Source organism: Rhagoletis zephyria, unplaced genomic scaffold (genome assembly GCF_001687245.7).
Source record: "Rhagoletis zephyria isolate East Lansing unplaced genomic scaffold, Rhagoletis_zephyria_1.1 Rzeph_scaffold_00289, whole genome shotgun sequence".
Taxonomy (NCBI): domain Eukaryota; kingdom Metazoa; phylum Arthropoda; class Insecta; order Diptera; family Tephritidae; genus Rhagoletis; species Rhagoletis zephyria.
Window position 1 is genome coordinate 265,889 of NW_016157373.1, and position 26,199 is coordinate 292,087.

A 26,199-nucleotide genomic window follows, 5' to 3' on the forward strand; every position below is an offset into this window, starting at 1 on the left:
TGGCAAACGTCAGACTGCCTCTCAATGGTTTTACCTTGTTATGTTTTTATCATGCCTTTAATAATTGAATCATGGGTATTGTTTTCCCAGAGAGTTTTGCTTCAAATCGAATTTCGTGCTCCCTTATTTTCATTGTGTCGCAGTTCAATGCATGATAAAAACATAGTAAGGTTAAACCGTTCTCTCAATTCGTCGGCCACGATTTTTTTTTTGAAGTTTGCCAGTATTTTAAAATCGTATAAAATTGAGAGTAAGAAAAAGAAATTGTTCAAAGTTTTTGTTGTTTGAGATTGAAAATGAGAATGTGTGTAAAATTTTAAAATTAAATTGCTTGCAAACATCAAGAATTTGAAAAACTCCGCTCAGCGGTTCTACCTTCCTATATTTTTATCATGGTTCAATGTGGATTGTTTTACTTTTATTTGGCTTTGCTTTTTGTTTTCGCTCAATTTAATTTTTGTAGTTTTTCAAAACAAAAGAAAAACCGTTTGCTAATATAGTGAGCCATACAAATTTTGAATTTATTTACAAGCAAATGCTTTTTACCGGCTTTTGTAAATTAAATAAGTTCTCTGCAAGATGGTTTGTTTAAAAAAATACGTGAACATATATATATGATATATGGGGTATGGAAATATCCCTTTTCCCTAGCAGTAAACGTTTTAGTGTTGGCAACAATGATATTTTTTAAATAAGGCAGATTGGATAGATAAGGCGCTATCTGGGAAGACAATACCTGTAACTACACTGAGGGAAACAAATTTTTGAATTAAAAAATGTGCTAAATTTAAAAAAATACGTTGTGAAGTGCACATATGCTTTTTCGTTATATGAAATTATAATTAAGTAGAAAAACATGATAACTTTATGTTTATGTGTTATGTTATACTTTCTTAATTACATATGAAAAAGCATCTAAGACGTGCAAACGCCATCCGTGCAGTGAAAAATGCTTCATTTTAATACGGGCGTATTTGAATTGAATATTTCCATTATACGTAGTGTCTGTATAATGGAAATATTCACTTTTCCCTTGATTTAAATACGAACATTTTTAAACGTTAATCAAATAAAAAATTTTAATTTTTATAACCCGTTTTTTTCTCAGTGTATAAACAAATGAAGGGGTTAGAATCATAAGGGTCTAAGTGACATTTCTTGAAAACATAAGTTATACCCATGATAAAAACATTAGAAGGTAAAACCATTCTCTCAATTCGTCGGCCATGATTTTTTTCTGACGTTTGCAAACATTTTAAAATCATATAAAATTGAAAATAAAAAAATGAAATTGTTCACAATTGTTGTTGTTTGAGATTAAAAATGAGAATGTGTGTGTGAGCCTGAGCTCGAATTTTAAAATTATATTGTTGGCAAACGTCAGACTGCCTCTTAATGATTTTACCTTGTAATGTTTTTATCATGGTTATACCCATATTTGTATAGATAAATATAGTGTTTATTTGGTGACAAGGAGTAACATTCATTTAAATTAGTTAATTAACCTGCATACATGTAGGCAAGCTTCATTTCAAATGCATTTGTCGTAAGCGTCATTTGTCCACAATTTGGCAGCCAATTTGTAGGAAATACGACAAAATGTGATCAAAATTTCTACTAAATTAACGACACCTTTTTCTCAATATCTCGGAAACTAAAGGAGATATCAAAAAATGGAGAACGTCATTTTTAAGGTATTGATTAGTTTAATATGGCTGCATCACTAACTAAATTTTTACTAAATTATCGAAAAAATTATAGACAATATCTCGGAAAATAAAGGAGATATCTAAAAACTGATAACACCAATCGAAAGACCTTATTTCAAAATATATAACTGCATCTAGAACTTAGAATCGTCAAAATGGCGCTTACGACAATCTTACCCAGGCGACGATATGTAATTAAGAAAGTATATGTATACAAAGCATGCACAGCGGTGACAACACATACATGCATACATGGTACATGTTTATCTGTACAAATGCACTAATCGCGCGCTGTGATGTTGATACAAACTGAACATTTGAAAACACATTAACATGTATGGCTGTAGCTGAGTGTGCAAAGACGCTTGATGTAATTGGGTGCTGCCAAAGAGGGTCCGGGTTCAATTACCATCAGACGGAACATAAAGTTAATTTTTTTTCTACTTAATTATAATTTCGTATAACGAAAAAGCATCTGTGCACTTCACAACGACATATTTTATAACGTACATACTCAAATTTAAAACGAGTTTGGTTGGTGCTCTTTCGTATGCGTATTTTTTTAAATTTAGCACGTTTTTTTTTTAATTCTAAATTTTTTTCCCTCAGTGTATGTGCATATGTAACTAAACTCTTTTCTCAGTGTACACGAAAGACATTCTACATACCATCCCTGCAAACCAAAGTTCCCGAAATCTTAAGGAAATCGTTAGGAGTATCTCATTTCTGTAACGATTTTTTTACGAATTTTCAAAGAAAAGTATATGAAGTGGTTGACACGAACTCGTAAAATAAAGAAAATTCTGTAAAAATTCTGAAAGATATTCTTCACATAGCACCATTATTCTCGTTGCTTCACAGATTTTCTTCCGAAATTTCATAAAAGAATGGAAGTGTGCGTAATTTATTTCATTTTAGAAAATTCGGCAAAAAATCGAATTAAATCTTAACGAATTCTTTAAAATTTCTTTACAATGCAGAATACTCTGAAAAAATGGTTTGCAGGGATGATAAAAACATTACAAGGAAAATTCATTCTCTCAAATCGTCGGCCATGATATTTTTTCTGACGTTTGCAAGCATTTTAAAACCATATAAAATTGAAAATAAAAAAATGAAATTGTTCACAATTGTTGTTGTTTGAGATTGAAAATGAGAACGTGTGTGTGAGTTCGAGTTTTGAATTTTTAAATTATCCCAGTAGAAGTTTTATGCATACGACGTCGCGGTTCGTGGCATTTCCATTTAAAGTTCTGAACACATTGAAAACGACGAGCTACCGACCACAGCTTCCAATTTGTCATCTTTATTATCTAAGCGCTTTGTCGATGGCGACATGATTTCTTTGAACGCGGCAGCGACATCATGAATTTGTATGAGTTTGACATAAAAGAAGAGGAAGAACCTTATCTGTCGCCAGAAAAATAGAAATAGATCTAATCTGGCCACAACCACAGCCGTCGCGTAGCCCGGTCGTCGCCAAAATAATTATCTACATAAGAGTACGTGTTAAAATAATTTGACAGCTGTGGTTTGTAGCTCCTCGTTTTCATTGTGTTCGGGCTATAACACGCGTGGTTTCTCAGAGCGTATGCGTACTCTAACCATACACTTGTACTACTGTTGTAAGCATATGGCTGTATTAATGTTTCAAACATACAAAAATGCATTAACGAAACAGTACTTACAAGATATTTCTCCCCATATGTAAATGCTAATTTTCTGATACATTTTAATATATGGTACATACGGTACAAACAAAAAAGTTGCATTTACATATGCAAATACATATCTTGTAAAAGCCCGTTAGTGCTGAAAATATTATAGCACAACACGTCCGATCACTAAAATTTTTGTAAGTATGACAGTTTGAACTTTGTTCGAGTTTTTCTACAAGTAGCTTGCGGAACAAACCTATTGCTGGCAAACCTCAGACTGCCTCTCAATGATTTTTCCTTGTTAAGTTTTTATCATGCTACATACTACATGTTCCAATTTCGGAAACTTTGTGATTTAAAAAAAAATATTTTATGACAACGTACAACGTTTATCTCCTACACTTGGCAGAACCTTACAAGATATGCAGACAATCACAGCAACATTTTTTTCCCGTCGCCATGTTGGAGCCCATATGTATATCAAACTGACGCACGCTTCAGACTCAAAGTACTCTCAATAATATCAGTTGGCCGAAAGTCGGGATCAGCGAATGTCTCATGATTGAGGCACCTTGTACCGCCGAGGCATGTGCATGAACAGATTGATACGGTTTCATCGTACTCCGTTGTATAATTTGAATTAGCTAGCAATTTGCCATGCATATTGAAATTGCTTGATTCGACATCGTAGGCAATCGGTTGACTAGAGATAGCAGCAGCGGCAGCTGCGGCTTGCTGAGCATCCTGTTCGTTACGCTTGGCGTCTTCAGCTTGCCTAAAAATAAGTAATTATTCAAATCATACTATCAAAATATGTACATATGTATAACTTATGTATTTCTATGATAGATACATATGTATCTGTACATATGCAGTCTGTAATGCGACACATGCAAGTACCCGTTGTGGATTATCGACACCATTGTCTCTATCACGTAACGGCGGGCAAGTGTCGCTTTACAGATTGACCACTGATGTAGTGGCTTATGCGTACGAAACTGTTTGCCCATTACATTGTCATAAAGCGTAGCACCAGTAGATTGATACTGGCGGCGACTACTGCCAGTCCAAATAGTATAAACACCAAACTGAGCGCCACATAGCCGGGTTTATTGATCAGCGCCTGATCGTTTTGCAACGCCACATAGTCACCGAACCCGATGGTTGTGAGCGTCACAAAGCAGTAATAGAAACTGTCGAAATAACTCCAGCCCTCATAGCGCGAAAAGACTGCTGCGCCAGTGGTAATTATGATGGACGAAAGCATGCCTGTCGCTAACATAAGATTCATTTCTGTTGCCTCGGTTTGGGTGCAATGCATGTAGCGTTTTGCACGACGTATTATCACCGACGCGAATTTGTTTAGACGTTCTCCGATCGACTGAAACATGACGAGACCCAACGGAATACCCACCTGGAACGAGATTATTTGGACAAAATTTATCTTTGTACGTAAATTTTCTTCTTATGTATATCGAACACATTCTCTCGGTTTCATCTGGCCACTGTTTAATCAAGACCGAAATTAAATTAAATAAAGTGTGTATAGCTATGCTATCGACTCCGTAACCATAAGTAAAGCCAAGAGAACTAGATTAGCCTATCTACTTATGTATGTACATATAAAAATAAGAAACATGATGAGACACTAGAATTAACGATTTTTTTTTTTTTTACTGGTAAAATCTAAGAAATTTATAGAATATATAAGTGAAACCTACCTAACAAATCATGGGAAAACTTTCTAAATATCGCCTTACACCTCCCTCCTAGGTCAATATTCCACTCCGTGTGAGGAACACACAGCAGCTGTTGGCCTTCCAAACCAGATGATCCATGTGTCAGACCAAAATATCGTCGGTGATACTGCAAAACGGCTGATGAAGATGAACGATTGCCAGACGCGATCAGATACAGATAACAGATCAATTAAGCACCAGAGGTAATAAGTAACATAGCACGTTTTGCAGTATCACCGACGATATGCATATCGGTATCTGACCTCAGTAGTGTAATTACTGTCTTGACTGGTGCTACTTTCGGTTATGTTTTGACGTGCGAACATAAATGGACAATTGGATACTTTACTGCAGAACTCTACTGACGAAATCGTCCCCCACGATGCTGCCAGACTTCACGGCCAAACATTAACTAGTTCAGTACAAAACGCAAGAAGACCAAGGCAGGCATTCCCATTCCAGAATAGACTTAGAAAACTGGAATCTGATAAAATAGAAAAGACATCCATGCCAAAGACCGCCAACTCAAATGGGCTTCTTCGAAGGAAACCGCCAAAGAAGACGATACTGATTCCCGTTAATTTCTTGTATCTGGAAGACGTCCGAAACTCATAACTGAAAATAATTTTTAACCGAGTTCAACAAGGTGGAAGGTTAACAATTCATCGGGATATTTTTTTATGCACAAACATATTTTACTGGATAACTTTGGACCACTCGAACCGTTGCCGATTGTTCGGAAAGGGTGGTCCCATTCTAATTTCGTTTAGTTCCAATTATTGTGTCATGAAGAATTTAAGGGTACTCCTAAATTGTTATGAGCATTGAAGACGGTTGTATTTTCGCTTAAAAATAACCGTTAATATTTAGTCAAACAGAACATTTGAAAGCATACTTTGTATCCTTTTTCAAGTTAAGAATTTTCGTAAAAAAATTTACAATATTTGACAGTTTAGACACCAGGTAATTTAAACAAAATCAAATCAGCTGCTCTACTATGACTACCTACTATTACTGCCTTGCGCCAGACGCAAAATATTAAATTATTAAAGGAGGTTTTCAATTCCTCGGCATGTACCATGGCCAACTTTGGCCCACGTGAACTGCTGTCGATGTTTTTTTTATCTGAAAAGTACCTCATGGGTGGCCCCATACTAATTTAGTTTAGTTTCAATGAAGGGACTCTTGGAGTTTTCAAGAGAAAGATTATGTCGAATATTTACGGGCCTTTGCGCCTTGCCTATGGTGAATACCGCCGAAGATGAAGTGTTGAGCTGTATGAGCTTTACAACGACATGGACATAGTGCAGCGAATTAAAATACAGCGGCTGCGCTGGTTGAGCCATGTCGTACGAATGAACAGAAACGCCCCAGCTTTGAAAGTATTCGACGCGGATCGCGATGTGGTTGCTCATGTCACGTGTCATTGAACAGTGAATTCGGAGTGGTACACAACCATTTTTAGGCTACAGTCTACACTGAATTGATGACTCTTCCGCCGTACCTTGGCACCTAATGGTTATTGTTTGATCACATACTAGATCATGGAAAGTCATTCGTAACCACAAATAATATCATTTTTTTATTTAGAGTATTCAGCATATTGTGTTCAATTGTGGATATAATTTAACAAAGAAAAGGCACGTGCAATTCACCGAGGCATAGATAAAAATTCTTTTAATACTGAGTCAACATGAACATCCAGATTGCGATGATATTGCGAAAAGCTAGCCCATTGTGCGATCGCCTGCGCCTTAATTGTTAAGCTACAAAGCAAGACTCCCCCTAGAAATGTTCCTTTTGTCATAAAAACGTGCCCTGCGAAAAATTTTTTTAATCGGACAACGGAAAGACGTACCTCGAAAGGCCGGAAAGTCCAGCATTTTCATGGAATTTTCCACAAAGTGGTCAAAATTTCATATAAGTCAGTGGGAAATTTAATATATTTGAATGGCACTTGATGTAGTTTTGCCCCCCGATGTGAAATATGACTAGCCTATTTTTAAATCTCCCCAACTTTTAAAGTATTGATTTTAGTTTTTTTTTGGGTTTTTGCGATTTGCAAGCTTATTTTGCATTTTTCGTAAAAAACGGTTATATACAAATTTGTAGAGAATTTAATTTCCCACATTTTTTAATATACAAACTTTATAAAAAAATTCATTTTTTATTATAAATAATTAGCAAACCATGCGAAAAATTTTTGCACTGTCACGGTTTTCGCCATTTTTCAACAATTTCTGATAAAAAGCGTAGCATATTGAAATGCCAAAGTTGTAGGGAACTTTTCTCTTTTAGTGTTGGGTTCGCCGGTGGCCTAAAATTTGTAAAGCAAAATCTAATTTAAGGTTGGTTTGGACGCCATGTTGAATTTTTCAAAAGGCCTCACGGCTTTTTCCCAAAAAAAATCTCAATAACTTTAAAAATACTGCAACTATTTTTGACATCGGGGGACAAAACTAAACCAAGTGCCATTAAAATGTATAAAATTTCCCACTGACTTATAGGCAAAATATTGATTTTCCGCAGGTCACGGTTTTATGACCAAATGAACCTTTCTGGGGCGAGTCTTGTTTGGTAGGACAAAGTTGCAAAATAAGGCGCAGTCTACTGCACATGCATAATGTTATTCATTGAATTATTTTGCAAAACTATAACTAAATAGGAGAGCGAAAGGTGTTATAGACCACATAAGGAAACATTTCTGTAGAAAAAAAACGGAAATCTGAATTATTGCTCATTTTTAATCGATAAAACAGCCCACTAAAAATAAAAAAAAAATTTGGTACGGCAAATGTTAAAGCTGTTTTTGACAGATTTTTTTGTGGTGATTACACACACATATGCACGAAAAATGGGGCCAAGTATTAAAAAATCGCGGTTTTTGGCAATATTTTAGAAGCTCTAGCAAAGAAATAAAAGGTGATAGAACCTTCCTGGCTTAAATTAAACCTAGTTCTCTCGACTACTCTCTCTGAAAAGAGATCTTAAATATTTGAGATCTTAAAATTTTTCTTTACCATTATTATCTTAAAACAATGATGGCAAATTTGTATGCATATTTCCCTCCACAGGGGGGGGAGGGGGCGGGAGTTTAAGCCTTCCTTGCGGCCGGGCCTGAGAAAACCTATTTAATCTTGAACATTATTATTCTCATAAAAACAAGGGACTGTGAACAAAAGGTATGATCAAAAGTAAATGTTGTTATTGTAGTTTTGTTCACAAGAACGCTTCAAAATCAAAACCAAAATGGGAACAAACCTGTCGAGAACGTTCTTAATGGGAATTATATAAGAACAAAACCCTGTGGAACGTTCCCAAAGAAAACAAAATGCTTTCGGGAACATTTCTAAGAGAACAAAATGGGAACAAAAGGTTCCGGAACGTTTCGGCAAAGAACAAAACTGGAATGAAAGTCTATGGAGCTTTCTTTTTTAAGAATAATTTGGGAACTAAAGTTCAGGAACTTTCTGATAGAGAACGAAACGGGGACACATTTTCTCTGAACTATTCGCAAAGAAAGGAAGCGAGAGCAAAATTTTCCACAACGCTTACCACCAGTTTTAAATGCTTGAATAATGAAATTAATCAAAAAAGAACTGGAAGATAATTATGCAAATAAAGTCAACGAAAGACTTAAGACACGAACTTTTCTTGCACAGAAAATGAAAAATTGTGCCATAAATGCACAGTACTGGTCGAAATTTTGTATGGGTGGGAAAAAATGTCATCATAGAAAACGGGGTATCCCCTTAGTTTTTTCCTATTGGTATTTGTAATATCTTTACCAACTTTCAATTTTCTACTGTAACCAATACAGGTTGGTCAATGACATTGAAATGCGCACTATTGAAATCCATTTGAAAGTCACAAAAATATTGATAATATTGCCATGACAACTGTAGCTGGTAATATTTTTTCAGCAAATTTAAATTTGAAATAGTCTTGAGTGGCCCAAAAAAATCGTTAATATATGTACAATATACTTCTGAAGTAAAATATAAACATTTCATGAGCGTCCTCTAAATGTATACTTAGAAACATAAAGTTTGGCGCCAGCACCTCTTTCGGTGCCGCCAACCCTAGCTCGGAGATTTTTTTTTGGACCACTCTAATGCACAGTTCACCCTAATGATAAACGATCTGGAATCTGGATTAGAATCAACAATCGTGGTTATCACTCATACAATTTTTCATCCCAACACGCAGACGCCATCCCCATTGTTAACGTTAAGTTCTCAAAACTTTTTTCTCGATTTTTTCTGCAGAACGTTCTTCAGACTTGTGTTCTTATTTGATTATTTGATTTTGTTAGCGTTTGGCTAATTTGTGAGAACGTTCTTGATATTATATTTTGTTTCCCTGATAAAAAACTTATCGTACGGAACCTGCTCAGAACAGTTGTAGGTTTTTCAGAGGGGGCCAATTTCCACTTCTTAGGGCATTATACAGCATTTTAAAGGCAAATTTTCAAACTGTTGTAATTTTTACTTGTTAAGCTCGAGGCCCAAATAAATAACAAATAAAAATTACAACTGTTTATCATTTAAAGGCCGATAAACAAAAACAAACAAAGGCAAATTTTCAATTAACATAGTGTCAAATCGATAACAAATCATTCTTCTCGCTCTTATTACTTCACCTGGGGCATGGTCATGATTAAAAGTACAAGGCATTGATATGTGAAGAACGAGTATCGCCTCTTTTCAAGCTAGCTCGGCTTGAGTTCTGAGCTAGGCTTTAATCCCACGACCATAGCGTTTTAGATTGTTTACTTATCTACCTTTGAGAGTTAATTCGGTTTTGTGCTCATCAATGCATAATAGGGCATTGACATTTTCCAGTGTGCCAGATTATTTGTCCTTTTTGTGTCGGTTCGAATATTGCAATTTTATACATTTGTGTCTATAAGCGCGTGTGAATCGGTAAAAGAGTTCGCGACGAGTAAATTTTTGACAAGTATGAGGTGAATAAAATTTCACTAGCTAACGAGGCTAGTGAAATTTGCGACAAATTCATAGAAAATTTTGACAATTGCAAATATTGTTGACGTGTATAAATTTTCTGCAACAAATTTAAGCAAAAACAATAAAACAACAATGGAGTTTTTGGTGGCACAATTAACAAGTATTACACTATATTACATATTTCTTGAAAATACATTTATTTAATGTTTCGAAAGCTTTAATTGATTAAAAGCTTAAATTGATGAATTGCAATCACTGTTTTCTTAAAATATTCAGTTCTCTTCAATTTATGATATTTGATTTCACACAAATCTGCGGTTGTCAAAAAATATTTCATTTCACACAGCAGATTGGCAAAACTGTCTCACCATAGTAAAAATATTATTCACCAGCTTTCACCACAGAACTTTGTTATCGATTCACACACGCGCTATGTACATACGTATATATGTACATACATACATATGTATGCATCTTGTCACCATGAATGCAAAGGGCGCTATATGAAACTTGGAAATTGTACAGGATAAGCCAAAATAATAGCGGTCTTCTAGTCCAGTTATGCATACTTGGACTGCTATACCATTTTAACGTAAAAATCAAAACCCAACAGAATTCTACATGTTAAGGGCCGGTTGTTCAATGTCTGATTAGCACAAATCGGAGGTAGAAGCTCCGGTTAAGCACAACTACTGCTTTATCGATCACATGTTACATGCATGATGTCGAAATCGTCGATAGTGTAGTGGTAGAGATAACCAATGTCTGATTAGCACAAATCGGAGGTAGAAGGTCTGGTTAAATAAAACTACTGCTTTATCGATCACATGTTACATGCATGATGTCGAAATCGTCGATAGTGTAGTGGTAGNCAAATCGGAGGTAGAAGCTCCGGTTAAGCACAACTACTGCTTTATCGATCACATGTTACATGCATGATGTCGAAATCGTCGATAATGATGTTTAACCGGCAAGTAGTGATAACCAGATATTGAACAACCGGCCCTTAGTATGCTTAACTGGGCTATTCATCTAAAGTGATAAAGGGATAAATTGCTAACCAGACATTAAGGGCCGGTTGTTCAATGTCTGGTTATCACTACCACTACACTATCGACGATTTCGACATCATGCATGTAACATGTGATCGATAAAGCAGTAGTTGTGCTTAACCGGAGCTTCTACCTCCGATTTGTGCTAATCAGACATTGAACCACCGGAGATGAGTAACCGGCCCTAAATGTATCAGTTTATCCGCATTCTTTCATGAACGCACCTTGGTAAATAATTGCACAAAATGGTTTATTATTTAACTTATATGGCTAATTACGTAGTACGTAATGTTCGTAGCAAAATCGACCACCTGGCAGTCTGTCAGGGTTGAGTTTTGCTGAAATTAATAGGTTCTTTCCCGTACGCTGCCCGAAACAGCCCGGACTTTTTCACCGGGTAAAAATGGATAGTGTCAAAGTGCATTACAGCTGTTTTGTGTTTACATGTTGCTTACATTTACTTGGTGCCTTTAAGGAATAGTGAATGTATTTTCAATCTTTATATACTTAAAACCAAATGAACTGTTTCTCAAATTCTGGGCACGAAATGTGGTTTTGTGCGTTCCCGTACTTCTGGATTATGTTCCATTTTTGAGAGCAAACTTTTCGCTTATTCTCTAATTACCGGATCCGGCCCGGATTGTTAGGGAAAGAACCTAATACGTTTATCCACCAAAATCGTTTGATAAACGGTTTGTTCCACACGAGCCCGCGGGTACCCAAAACAGCCCGGAAAGTGTTCCTCACGCTAGAAAAATGGGTAATAGAGAGCAAATACCTTCCACTTTTGGATCGTAAATGTCTTCTTCTTCGTGCCCGAAACAGCCCGGACTTTTTATCCGGGCAGAAATGTACCGGCTGTTGTTGAAATAACAGCTGTTGTTTGTGTACATCCAATAGCAAATTTTGTAAAATAGAAAAATGGAAAATAGCACTAAAGTTTCAGAAATGTCGGTATTTGCTAATTTTTTTAGCTATATACGATAAATACACATAAAATCATTGTTTAGAACTGATTGTTGATTCCGGGCACGAAAAGTGGTTTTTTGCGTTCCTCACGCTCTGGGCACTTTTGGCACGGGTTGACATATTTTTGACACTTGTGAGAGAGTAACTTATTTTTACGCTCTTAAGGCCTGTATGCAGTTCTCAAGAAAAGCTGAAATTCCATACAAAATGACGTACAAGAAATGGCTAAGAAATTTTCTTAAGTCAAATTTCTTTCAGGCAGTAAGCAGTTCTTAAGAAATTTGCTACGCTTTTTACTACGGTTTTCTAAAGTTTCTTGTGAAAAAAGAGCACAAGGCAACCCAGGTTTTCAACAGAAATATATGCCCATTCTATTATTTCTTGAGGAAAGAGGGAGGCAACAGGCTGTGAAGTATCAAAAATGTCAAAATTCCTTGGACACACACGCGAAATAATGGCAATTTTTTCTTGACCGTTTTCTTGAGAGCTGCATACAGGGCTTAATTACTGAAATAGCCCGGAAAGCGTGTGGAACAAACCTAAAGTGATAAACTTTGGTTAAATATATAAATTTATCATTTTATCAAGTTTATCAAAAGTTAACTATGCTATGAATCCCGGAATGGGTATGAAAATGAGAGAAAACTGATAGAATATGTACATAGGTATGTCAGCATTTAACCCTTTAGTCATATATGAAACGCTTTTTAACCCTTTCAAGGCAGAGGCAAAATGGTTCTCAATATGTTTTCAACGTACTTTTTATTTATTTTTATTTTTTATTTATTTTTATTTTTAATATTTTTATTTTATTTTTTTTATTTATTTATTTTTTTTTTTATTATTTTACTATGGAAANCCTCTGCCTTGAAAGGGTTAAAAAGCGTTTCATATATGACAGACTCTGCATTAAAGGGTTAAATGCTGCATTCCATTATCTCTTTTCTAAGCGAAGATCTACGATTTTGAAAAAAAACTCGTGTTTTGTCTACTCGGTTATTCTCTGGGGAATTTATGCTTTATTTAAATTTAAAAAATTAAATTACTACACCATTTTAATTAATTAGTGTGTAGTCCAGTTTTGTTTTGTAGAAGTTTCGTTAGTATACACTTCAGTTTTTACACATTGAATATATCTGCATATTTATATATTTACGCGTATCTATTTACATTTATTTATGTACAAGTCTACAAAATCTTATTACTTATAAAGCGATTTTTAATCTTCGTTGCTTAACACACATTTTTTCAATTACTTCTTGTGTTGTAATCGGCACATCATTATGTACCGCTAACATCGTTAAACCATTCAGCCGCTCCTTAATTGTATAAAAAGAAGGGACAAATAAGATAGCATATTCAACAATTGAGTAGTCCACTTGCAAAGTGCGCTATGTAAATTTTTTTTAGATTTTTAGTTTTTGGTGGGTTTCATGTCCACTAACAGCAGAGTGAAAAATTTTTCTATATTCTGAAAAAAAATAGCATGAAATGTTAACTACTCTTGCAAAAGTCGCTATAATACTTATTTATACACTTTCAAATGTCTCCTCTTCGTATGAACTTAGAAAACTGCAAGAAAACGTGGTAGTTTCGGTGCCTAGTGGAAGAGGTCGCTAAAAAGAAGCAAACCAATCTTCCTAGAGGAGAGAACGCGAAAAGCTAAAAAAAGCTAGCTATGTAAAAGTTACTGTTTCAAAACTTGCAATATTAAATTTTTAAATATAAAATTTGCAAATCTACCATACTGCAATTTTATTTTTTTAATGGTATTAGGCTCTTATTTAACCAAATTTTCAGGTAATAAAAAAAGATGCAGTTCGGATGTTACTTGTTGTCGTAGACGTTTTTTTTTAATTTATGGTTTACTTTTATAAAATCACATAACGCTGTTTGCAAGTGGACTACTCATATATTCATTAAATGATAATTTGTCATCCGTCTGAAATAAAAAAATTTAAATCAGAAGGATAAAATAGTATTGTGTTCAAAAGTAAATAATTGTAGTTCAATGACGAAGGGGGGGATCTATCCCCCCATATCCCCCCCTGGCTTCGCCACTGCCTGGCAGCAATGCATTTTTGAAAACTATGAATAATATTACTAGTTTAAAGGCAAATAATTTTTTTCTTGTACTTTAAAGTCTTAAAAATGTATATGTATTTACAAGTTTGATTTGGTAACTCTTAGAAGGGAAATACAACCCGGAATTTCTTTGCACACGCAGCGGTTATAGGGCCTTTGCGCAATATCGGACTTGCGTCGGTAGTTTGTGTGGTGTGTGGGTTTTCATATTTCTATTCATATTTCTTCCACATATTTACTTGAGCAACGTTTCTCCAAAATTAGGTTTGCGTAATTTTATTGTGTAGTAATTTCCACAATATTGACTTGTACAAGTCTCGGGTTGCACAATGATTTTGTGTGGTTTAGTGGCCCTAAAAGTTTGTTTTTCGTTATGCAAATAAGCATACGGATTCTCTGTTTTTGTTTAAGCAATATTACATGTTTCTTATAACTATGGATTTAATTATAAAATTTTATTTATTATGTATTTGTTTTTCAAATAAAAGTCTGAAAAATAACAGTTGTGTTTGCTTTTGATACTTTTTTCAAGCTCGCGGCAACGCTGCGCCGGAGTTCTTCCGGATTGATCGCATTTTTGCAGGATGGTGACGATATGTACATACATATGTTTGTATGTACTTATGTATGCTGTAATAATAAATACTACATAAAATACCTACCATTGCGTATGCCATACAAAAAGCCTTGCCGCCAATCGTTACTGGAGTTGAATGACCGTAGCCGATCATAGCCAAAACCACAGTGGCAAAATAAAATGCACCAGCGAACTTCCACTGCGGTCCCGCTTTGTGTGGTTTGTTCTCGATAATCACTATTTCCATCATGCGGTAGTCTTCGGCGGTGACATTGTACTTTCTAACAAAATTATTCTTCACCGCTATATTTGCAAGCGTAAGTGTTCATGTATAGGTTGGGTTAAGCGAGTTTGTTGAGTATATGTACATATGTATTTCATGCGCAAATGTTTGTATCATTTTAAAATTTGCGATGTTGAATAAATGTTTTGTGTTTAGTTGTTTTGTTAGCGTTGGGCGAGTGTTTGCATGGTTATATTTTTTGTTTTGAAAATTGGTGTTTTTGTGATAGGATTTTGAATTTGAAAAATACAATTTTAATGAAAAATTTTGTGGAAATTACATAAATATGTATGCATAAACTTTCTACAAATAAGTATGTCCAAACAGAGTTTATTCACACTTTCCTGGTTATTGGGTTATTTGGTTTTTTGATTTTATCCTTTGAGTTTCAGACAATAAAATGCAGGGTGGGCCAAATAAGACCGACCAATGCTAAACACGTCTAACTTCTTTAGATTTTAATATTATTGTTATTTACTTTCTGCATGTTATAGTGAATGGCTTGGATAGTCATAATGGATACTTACAGCAAGACCACCAACAACGACTACAATACGCTATTCGTTTTTCACAATTAGCCACACAAATTGATTTTTTAGGTAATGTTTTGATTTCGGATAAAGCGCATTTGCAAGCAAAACTGTAAAATGTGGGGCTCTGAAAATCCAAGGACAACCCACCAGCACCAGTTAGGGCCGGTTGTTCAATGTCTGGTTATCACCACCACTACACTATCGACGATTTCGACATCATGCATATATCATGTGATCGATAAAGCAGTCGTTGTCTTAACCGGAGCTTCTACCTCCGATTAGTGTTAATCAGACATTGAACAACCGTCCCTTACACCCATCCATATGCACTGGTTAGTGCGGTGTTATGGCCGAAAACGCTATCGGCCCATATTTCTTCATGAGGATGATACGCCAGAGCCTATGTATTTCTGGGGCGTATTACAGAACAATGATTGACAACTTTTTGCGGCCAACGGCAGAGCAGCATCGTAATTTGTGGTTCCAAAGAAATGGAGCGACTGCGCATACTGCTAGGCAAACTATGGAGGTAGGTCTTATTTTGCCCACCCTGTACACTGAGAATAATTTTCTAGAATATATCAATCCTCTAACCTTATATCAATCCGTTAACCTTCCAAATTTGCTTTTTGCGGGATTTCTTGAAGTAAGGGTCAAAATGAGCCTTTTAGGCGCGAGCTAATGGGTTAAAATGGTCTTAAAAAATATTTCCCATGAAATTTTATTATATATGTCTTAAACTTCGATTTCGCTCAGACATTTATTTTAACTATTTTTTCGACTTTATTGAAAACTACTTAGGCCGAAACATGAAAACTTTAGTAGGCCATGAAATAAAAATACGAGCTAACTTTTGCAAATCCACCGGGAGTATTATTACTGGATGGGTATACTTTCAGAGAATGTTAACAAAGTCCGGGCTGGTTTCGGCTGTCCCACAGTGTAATTTGAGTTTAACTTTTTAGACAGGAGGCCACTCTCTTCAAGCACCTCAAAAATATTTTAATTGTTGCATAGCATTTTAATCACAACACTTTTTAACTATATTCGACTTTTCAAACAGGTGGCACCCCTCCTAAATGTAATTACCAGTACCCATCCCTAGTACTGCGCACACTTCGATTATTTTACGAAATTTCGAAAGAATTTCGGTAAAGCAATAATAATAATGCTGCTCTGTGATGAAATCTTTCAAAATTTTTTTTCTGCGGAAATTTCCTTCAAACAGATCGTTTCAGAATTCGGAACACATTTCCGATACTGTTAAAGATTTCATTAATATTTCGGAAACTTTAGTTTGCACGGTACAGTACATGCTCACCGAGTTACGACCGATTGTATTTTTAATAAAAATCTAGTTTTCATGTTTTTTTTACTTATGGCCGTTTAAAAAACTGCATTTGGGAAAGTAATGTTGCAAGCATAAAAAGGGGTTCGAACACAACTTGATGTGGCGGAGATTATGCGTATAGCTCTGAACCAAGGATGCATTGTAACGTTAATTTTAGCGTTTACCAAAAGTTTTTTATCGTTTAGGTAATTAGCAAAATAATTATTTTTTAACGAAAAGAAATTCAATCGTTAATGCTGAAGTTGTAACATGCATTTAGGTGCTCGGTGTTAGTAGTGAGCTGGCAATGGCATACAACAGTAGTGTCCAACCGGTAGCTCGCGGGCGCCTGGTAGCTCGCGACCTAAATTTTAGGCGCCCGCAAACAAGAAGATGAACAGAATATTTTGTATTGAATTGAAAAGTTTAAAAATTTGAAGCTTTTTTGGTACATAAGTAGGCTTTTATTTTTGAATTTTCACGAACTCATTCACTTCTTATCTTTCTATGCTAGACATGACAGAATCTCTGTTTCAGGATCTTCAAAGCAAAAACAGCGTAATCTCAGCAATAAAAAAGTGTAGTTATCTGATGACCTACCAAACGATATTCATTGCCAAATAAAAAGCGATTTCAAGAAATGTGACTAGGTTTCCTTACAAATGGATGAGTCGACCGATGTTTCAGACTCTCCGCACTTATGAGTGGTATTTTCTGATTTTTCCCTAAGGAGGCACTGTTAGTCAATCTGACTTTGGAAACTCGTACTCGTGGGCAAGATATATATATATATAACGTAGTGAAAAAGAAGGAAAATCTGATTGCAAAAACACTCAACCTTGACAATGTTATGAGCACGATCGTTCGTATTGTGAATTTGATACGCGGATGACCGTTAAAGCATCGGCAATTCAAAGCCTTGCTCGATGAATTTGAGAGTGAATTCGGTCACATATTCTACCACTCTGAAGTAAGATGGCTGAGTCAAGGTAAAGTGCTCTCAATATGTAACTTTTATGACAGAAATAAAGATTTTCCTGAAATCCAAAGGCAGCATTTTAACTGATGTGACTGCAAAACTAAATGATTTCAATACAACTTTGCAATCTCGAAATCGATGTATGGATAGAGCAGTTGACAAAGAAAAACTTTCAACATTTCCAGACGTTTGCCCTTCTGGAACAGGCTTTATCACAACTAATGGTTATAAAAACAAATACCGAAACGTACTGACTGACGAACATGTCAAAAATAACATGATTTTAGCCTGCACAACTGTGCAATATAAACCAGATTTTAAGAAGTTATCTGAAAATATGAAGATTCAAGCATCATATTAAGTTTATTGGGCATGTGCTGCGCGTCGTACGATTTGAAATCGGTGCGATTTGCAAACTATTTTTGATTATTTTTAGGGAAAGTAATAAATATTTCAAATGAAAACGGCGAGAAACACATAACTTACGTCATATCTATCGATTCAGTGCCAAATTTTGCCGTTTTGTTAATCAATCTCCGAAGAAGGTTTTGCAGATCGCATCGATCTCAAATCGTACGAATTGCAGCACATTCCCATATGTTTACAATAAAATGAATGTCCTTCATTAAAATATTATGCACTGTTATTAATTTAACAGCCCTATTCTAATAAAACCTCACAACTGAGTTGTGAGCAAAATTTTGTGAGATTTCATGTGAGGTCTATTTTGTGAGGTTATTCTTGCCCACACCTCATAAGAAAAAAGCTCAACCAAATCACCACACGAGGTGAAAAGCATTTTGCTGTCTAACAGCTGTTTCGTAAATAAAATAAATACAAAAGATGGATGCTGAACAACAGGAAAAGTAAATATTTTTTTGCAATTTATTTATTTTTTTGATAATTACTGACTTTATTTATTTCGTAGGCGAATTCAAAAAGGAATAAAGCAGGAGTAGCTCCAGTACTTCACACAGTTTGCAATCCACAACTTGGTGCAAAAGTTTGTATGGAAATTAAATCCTATGCCTGCTCTAACTCTTCCGAAACTGCCGAAAAAACATGCAATAACTCTGCCAATAACACAGACACTGATAGCGAACGAAAATTAACAAAACATTTGCTCAATAAAAATCGGCTGTTTTTCTCTTGTGAGGGTCTCATTCGTACATCATAAATTTGCGTATGAGCTTTCGTATTTACGCCAGCATAGGGATAACCTCACAATAGTCAGAAACCTCACAATAGTGAGTGTGGTGATTTTTGTGAGGGCAACAGAATAGGGCTGTAACTTAACTGTACAAACTTTAATAATAAATAAATATTTTAAAAGGATCAGTTAGTAGAATATATACATTGAATATAAGAAGAGTAAAACGAGTTAACGCAGTTAAGATTGAAGTTAAGCTAGCGGTGCCCGCGTATTATAGCGATAGTTTCAAAGTAGCCCTTTGTCCAAGTTCTGTTGGACACCATTGGCATACAACAACTTATCGTTGATTTATTTTGTTTCGATGTTAACGATTGATGATTTATTTCGTTTCAGTGTTATACTAGGTTCACATATAAAGAGATTATCCTCATTTTCGAGCTTAACACCCTAATCTGTAATTATAAAATAATCTCAGATTTAACCGATAACTTTTCGGTGTCCATCCTAGTTTTATCGATTGTTTTTGCGAAAGAGAGGAGAAATGCCAAATGTAAAAGTAAACAAAAATGTACGCTAGCAAGTAAAAGAGGTTTGTAAAGGTATTTTTAATAAAATGTTAAGTTAAAATATATTTATATTGCTTATTATAGCAGAAAAACGTGATCACGGTGGCACAGAGAAGAAACATAAATTTTCCTTGAGATGTGGGAATAACAAGCACAACAAATTTGACGGCTAATAATCTGAGATTTGCCTGTGTAAACGGGGTGATTAAAAAACTAGCTTTGATTGAGATAATATTGATATGTGAACATAGTTTTAGCGATTGAGTTTTGTTTCGTTAATTTAGCTCTGAAACGAAACGGAATTATTTTGATAAGTTATTTTTGCGCATCAACAAAACGAAATCGATTCATGTAGTTTGTTGACCATCTCGGCTTTGAACACATCGAAAACGACATCACTACTCGACACGACATTAAGGGCCAGTTGTTCAATGTCTGGTTATTAGTGTTGCCAGAGAAAAATTTCGTTTGGGGTTAAAACGGTCGAAAAAAGAGCTAAATAATACTAATAGTAGCTGAAATGAAGAGCTACATATTTTTGTTAAGGTTGAGCATTTATTGACGTAAGGTTGTTTTTACATTTTCGGCAATTTCAATAAAAACAACGAATTGTATAAGCTTAAGTGCTGAAAAAATCGACACCGTGCTATATGCATGATGTTGAAGACGTCGTATTCCACCATTGCTTAATATTGGAGAGGAAGAAAGGGGGCCTACTGATTTGGAACTGAAATAGTACTAGGGGCAAATGTTATTCATAATTTAAATTAAAATTAATTGTTATATGCAAATACATATTAGGGGTCTTCATTTAAAGTGATAAAGAGACAAATTGCTTAAATTTATGAGTTTATCCGCATTCTTTCATGAACGCACCTTGGTAAATATTTGCATAAAACTGTTTATTAATTAACTTATCTGGCTAGTTACGTTTCATTAAAGGCGAGTTTATACAAGGTGGTGTTGATGGCGAATTTAGATTTTCGCCGCGGTACTTATAAATGTCAAAATGATGTGTTTGTTGTAAACAAGGCGAATTCATATTACAACAAACACACTATTTTGACAATAATAAGTACCGCGGCGAAAATGTAAATTCGCCATCAACACCACATTGTATAAACTCGCCTTGGTTTCATTCTTACCTCGTCCATTGTGTTCATTAGCTTTTGTGTGTTCGTAGCAAAAGCGACTACCTGGCAACCTGTAAGGGTTGAATTTTGCTGAAGTTTATACATTTATCCACCAAGGTCGTTTGATAAAGTGATAAACTTTGGTTAAATAGATTTTCATACAAATTTTGACAGTTCATTCATCAAAATGATAAATTTATCATTTTATGAAGATTATCAAGAGTTTATCACTTTTGATGAAGACCCCTATTATATAAAACTTCAATTATAATTGAATTTTAGGTAAGAACAAAAAATGTGTTATTTTAAAATCTAGAAAATTTTAATCTAGCAACTGATAAGAACTGATTTGAATAATTGAATTTATACATATATATGGACATGTGTATAACCTAATAAACAGGAATGTGTGAACAACCTAAATTAATAATATGTACATAAATTTCTTTGCAAATTACATCTAAACTTATGCAAACAACCAATTTTAATACGTACTTAATTGGCCGTATGCATAAAACATAAGCAAATGCTTTTTCTTAAAATTTCAGACCTTTACTCGAATTTTTTTCAAATAAATATGAGTGAAAGGTATGACATTTTAAGAAAAAGCAATTGCTTAGTCTTTATGCATATGGACCAATTTGTGATACATAGTAGTTAATTATGAAATTGAAACAACGTTATATGAATACCGTACTACCACTTAGGAAGTGTGAAGAAACGATAGATTTGTTCCACACGCGCCCGCGGGATCCCGCTGGTGCCCAAACCAACCCAGAAAGCGTTCCTCACGCTTTAAAAATGGGTAATAGAGAGCGAATGCGTTCCAATTCTGGATCGTAAATGTCTTCTTCTTCGTGCCCGAAACATCCCGGACTTTTCTTCCGGGTACAAATGTTTAAAAAGTTAAATTGCCATAACAGCTGTTGTGGAAATGGAAAATGCCACAGAAGTTTCTAAAAATGTAGTTATTTGGTAATTTTATTCGCCATAAAGATAAATACACATAAAATCATTGTTTAGAACTGATTTGCTGATTCCGGGCACGAAATGTGGTTTTTTGCGTCCTCACGCTCTGGGCACTTTTGGTACGTGTTGACACTTGTGAGAGTATAACTTATTTTTACACTCTAACTACCGAAACAGCCCGGAAAGTGTGTGAAACAAAGCTAATTCTAGTACATCAAATGGCCCAGAAAGCAAAACGCTAGAAAAATTGGTAATAGAGATGGGATATGTTCTACTTTTGGATCGCAAACGTATTCTTCTTCGTGCTCGAAAGAGTCCGGAGTTTTTTTCCGGGCACAAATGGAAAATGCCGCAAAAGTTTCGGAAAATATAGATATTCGCTCATTTTATTAGCCATAAAATCATGGTTTTTCTTTCAGATTCTCCGAAAATAAAAGCTAAGCAAATGTTGCAGCTGCTCTAATTGAAGCAAGTGTTTGAAATCACAAAAGCAAAAACAAGTGAAGCAGATGCTTTTTGATTCCCGGCAGGAATTGTGTTTTTTTTGCGTTCCTCATCTCTGGGCTCTTTCTGCACATTTTGACACTTGTGAGAGAGTAATTTATTTCTACACTCTAATTACCGAAACAGTCCAGAAAGCATGTGGAACAAAGCTATTATGTTGCAAACTGACAGTTTTCAAGCATCCGTTCATGCAATTTAACGCATGAAAAACTGATGTCAGACATACCTACATAGCTATCCACGGTTGGCTTTTTCGTGTTTACTCATAGGGTAAATTACGAAAATAGTTATAGACGGAGAGCTCATGACCAAAAAACTCATCATACTTCAGATCGATTGAATTTTTTTGTGAGCTTAGCTTGTTAATATATAAATCGAGATCTGGAGGGCTGGCTGCTAAACAGCGGTCTTTATTATGCATTTTTAGCGATTAAAGATGTCTATGAAAACCGAATACTTAACATACTTCAGACGACTTGAAATTTAATAGAATTTTATTTACAGTGTATATAAAATGAATTCAATGTTGCCTGCCAATTCTGATGGTCTTAAAGTACTGCCAGCCCACGTTGAAATTGCATTGTTGCAACTGTAAAACAACATACTTCAGATGGGCTGCCCTTATCACAGGACGTTATTAATATTATAAATAGATGAAATATCTACAGCCAGCCCAATCTACATTTCATTTCATGGCTGGCAGTACTTTAAGACCATCAGAAGGGGCTGGCTGTAGACATTTCATCTATTTATAATATTAATAACGTCCTGTGATAAGGACAGCCCATCTGAAGTATGTTGAGTTATCGTGGCAACCATGCACTTTCTACATGGGCTGGCAGTACTTTAAGACCATCAGAATTGGCAGGCAACCTTGAATTCATTTTCTATACACTGTAAATAAAATTCTATCTAAATTTCAAGTCGTCTGAAGTATGTCGAGTAATCGGTTTTCATAGACATCTTTAATCGCTAAAAACGCATAATCAAGACCGCTGTTCAGCAGCCCGCCCTCCGGATCTCGATTTATATACATATTAAAAAGCTAAGCTCACAAAAAGTTTCAATCGATCTGAAGTATGATGAGTTTTTTGGTCATGAGCTCTTGGTCTATTACGTGAGTGGTTGAGATGAGCGGTCAACTTAAGTTTCAATTCAATTGTTCATATATTGTTTCATATATGTATGTGTATTGAAGTATTTCCCATCCATTTTTGTTAAAATCACCTGGCTAAATGCGCCAATGTTGTTTTGACGTCAGATTTCATCACGCGAGCAGTAAGCACCTAGTAATTCAAATAATTTTCCTTAACCTATTCATAGGGCCAGTTTCACAATCTAAACTTAAGTTGAACTTAAGTTCTAGTTGAGAAAAATCTTAGCTAAGAACAGTTTAAGGTTTTGTTCAAGCTTGCATTTCACAATGCGTACTTAAGTATGGAAAATATATTGTTAAAAAGTATGGCAGGACCACAAAAAATGCTTTGTTTACATGTTTTGACATTTCTTCAAATACAAAACAACTGAGGAGATAGTGTATGCGGTTTATGTAAAGTGTAATATTTGAGCAAAGAAATATAAAATATTGAACTATATATTAACAAAAATGTCAGAAAATAAGAGGAGAATAAATTTCGGTCGAAATGAAATTGATTTGCTGGTGTGCCTCTTCGTATTCCGAATCATTATCATCTTCCCAACTCAAATCAAAATCCATTTTGTGCCTTTACTTTATTTTTCCGAAAAATCGTTTTGCTTCTCAATCAAAATTTATCATAAGCATCTGTTTGCTAAATCAGCTGTTTTGTCGACTTAGTTTACTTTTAGTCGCCGATAGCCGCGACTTAAGTTTAACTTAAGATTTGCTCAAAAAGTGGTTGGTGAAACGCAAAATCTTAAGTTAGACTTAAGTTCAACTAAAAAATGTATTGTAAAACCGGCCCTCAATTTTGCTAAAAATCGGACTGTTTTAATTATACACAGCGGTCATAAAAACACCGTTTTGGATGGTTAAAATTATCTAAAAAAATTAAAATTACAAAATGTCGATCAAATTTGATCGAAAACATAAAGATACAAATTTAACGATTATTCTCGATCAATATGAAAAAATAAAGATTTCGCAATGATCTAAAAATAAATAATAAGCGGTTATATGCGATCCTTGCGCAATAAACAAGGTGCAGTAGTTAGACAGCGTTCCTTGTTTATTTTTTGATATTCGGCTATCTTATAGAGGCAATCAGAAATGTGTTGTAAATCAAACCGATTTTAAATTCTACGATCTGCAGAACGTGCCTGCATGTTACTTTCACATCAGATGAGAACGTTGAATGTTTCTACGGGGTTATTGCTTCTGCTGTAAAATTGTAATGTCTTCAATTCTCCGTTAATATTTTCTTAAAAACGACTTTCTTTTTTCATAGTTAAATCCAGTTATGTAACTATTTTAAGCATTGGTGTATGAATTTACCTACATATACATATAAACAAACTGAGATTTGTCGCTGAAATAGTGTTGTATTAGTAATTGCTAAACAAAGTGGAAATGAGTAAAGTAGCAAGGAAGACCTTCTGTCGTATGAAGCACAGTTAGTAATTACTGGCATCAATTTTTTTAGACACAAAGGAGAAGGGATGGTAACCACGTTTTTTATGATTATGGATTTCTTTCAGCAAACAAGCGTTTTGTGTACATTTAAATATGGGTGTATAAATATATAAATACATACCTATGCATACAAAACTTACTAACTACTCGAAATATTTAGATATTGAATTGTAAATAATATAAGTAAGTATGCAGATACATAGATTTCGTTTTGGAGTTGAAAATTGTTCATTATGACTTTACCTTGCAAGAATTCCCAACGCTTCGCTTCGGTCCGCGACTCGAGGGAGTCGAAGACTGCCGCACCAATGAGCAAATAAGTGAATGTACAGACGACCAGCGATAGAGTACGAACGTTCTGACGCTTCATAGTAAATCTGAGACGTGTTGAACTACAAATTGATTCTGGAACGAGCTATGTATATTATTGGATTATCAATAATTGTCAACTCTAAATTTCTCCAGATATTTATTTCTTGAATTTGTGCTCTTCAAACTTGCAATAATTTAAAGTTTTAAAAAATTTCGTACCTAGTGGACTTCTTGCAGCTGCGCACCGAAAAACAATAGAAGTAAAAATCAATAATAAAATTCTATCTGCAAACACCCAGCCAGCATAATGACCGTAAACGTACCCGAAAGCACAATTGCAGTCGAAGAGTTGTCAAGAAAAGTACCTACAGAAAGTTATTGTTGAGCGGATATTCCGTCTGGGGATTTTCTATTTGTTTGACTAATTTTTTAATTCTTTGAAAGACTACTTTATATTTTACGAAGAATTTAAAAGTACTTAAAATAGTACATCCACGGAAATAAGCCAAGCTGGCATTACTTAATAAACTTTTGCATTTCGTCTTGATCATCATTGAAAACAAAACTAGCAATTCGGAAATCTGCGTTTTTAACAGCCAATGGGACTGTTTTGCGTATAAGAAAATCTGATTTTTTAACGGGCTCGTCTATACCATACATACAGTGACTCAAACAAATGACCACGTGTTGATTTTATTCAAATATTCGCAATGTTTTTCGAAATAATTTATTTATTTTTGATATTTTTAATAAAAATATCGTCTAAGCTTTAACTAAACCCGTGTAAATCACAGTTTCAAACTTTATACAAAATTTAGAAAAATACAACAAATTTTCATCAAAATTTCAACTTGTAGGTATGCAGTTTTATAGCCTATACAATTTTAGTCTAATGAAGTGCAAGCTTAAAATGGCTAAAAACACGCGTTGATTTTTGAGAATTTTTTTTTTCGGTGACGGATTTTTTCACTTAGCCCGTACCCGAGTACGCCCATGATAGTTCAAACCATGATAAAAACATAGCAAGGTAGAACCGTTCTCTCAATTTGTCGGCCATGATTTTTTTTTTT

The 26,199-nt window shown here is 34.8% G+C and overlaps 1 protein-coding gene across 2 annotated transcripts; it reads right to left on the reverse strand.

The window, feature by feature from the left end:
* Positions 1–3,281: 3,281 nt before the first annotated feature.
* On the reverse strand, positions 3,282–25,721 carry Task7 (TWIK-related acid-sensitive K[+] channel 7). 2 transcript variants are annotated; one of them, XM_017610205.1, is made up of 5 exons: positions 25,349–25,721; positions 25,061–25,232; positions 14,842–15,059; positions 4,381–4,781; positions 3,282–4,142 (listed from the first exon to the last, which is right to left on the reverse strand). In XM_017610205.1, exons 2-5 carry the CDS (start codon positions 25,185–25,187, stop codon positions 3,848–3,850), a joined length of 1,041 nt encoding a protein of 346 aa, XP_017465694.1. In that variant the 5' UTR covers positions 25,188–25,232; positions 25,349–25,721; the 3' UTR covers positions 3,282–3,847. The 2 variants fall into 2 exon arrangements, with proteins under 2 accessions (XP_017465694.1, XP_017465695.1); XM_017610206.1 differs by having other exon boundaries at positions 3,715–4,142; positions 25,061–25,222; positions 25,349–25,378.
* Positions 25,722–26,199: the final 478 nt, after the last annotated feature.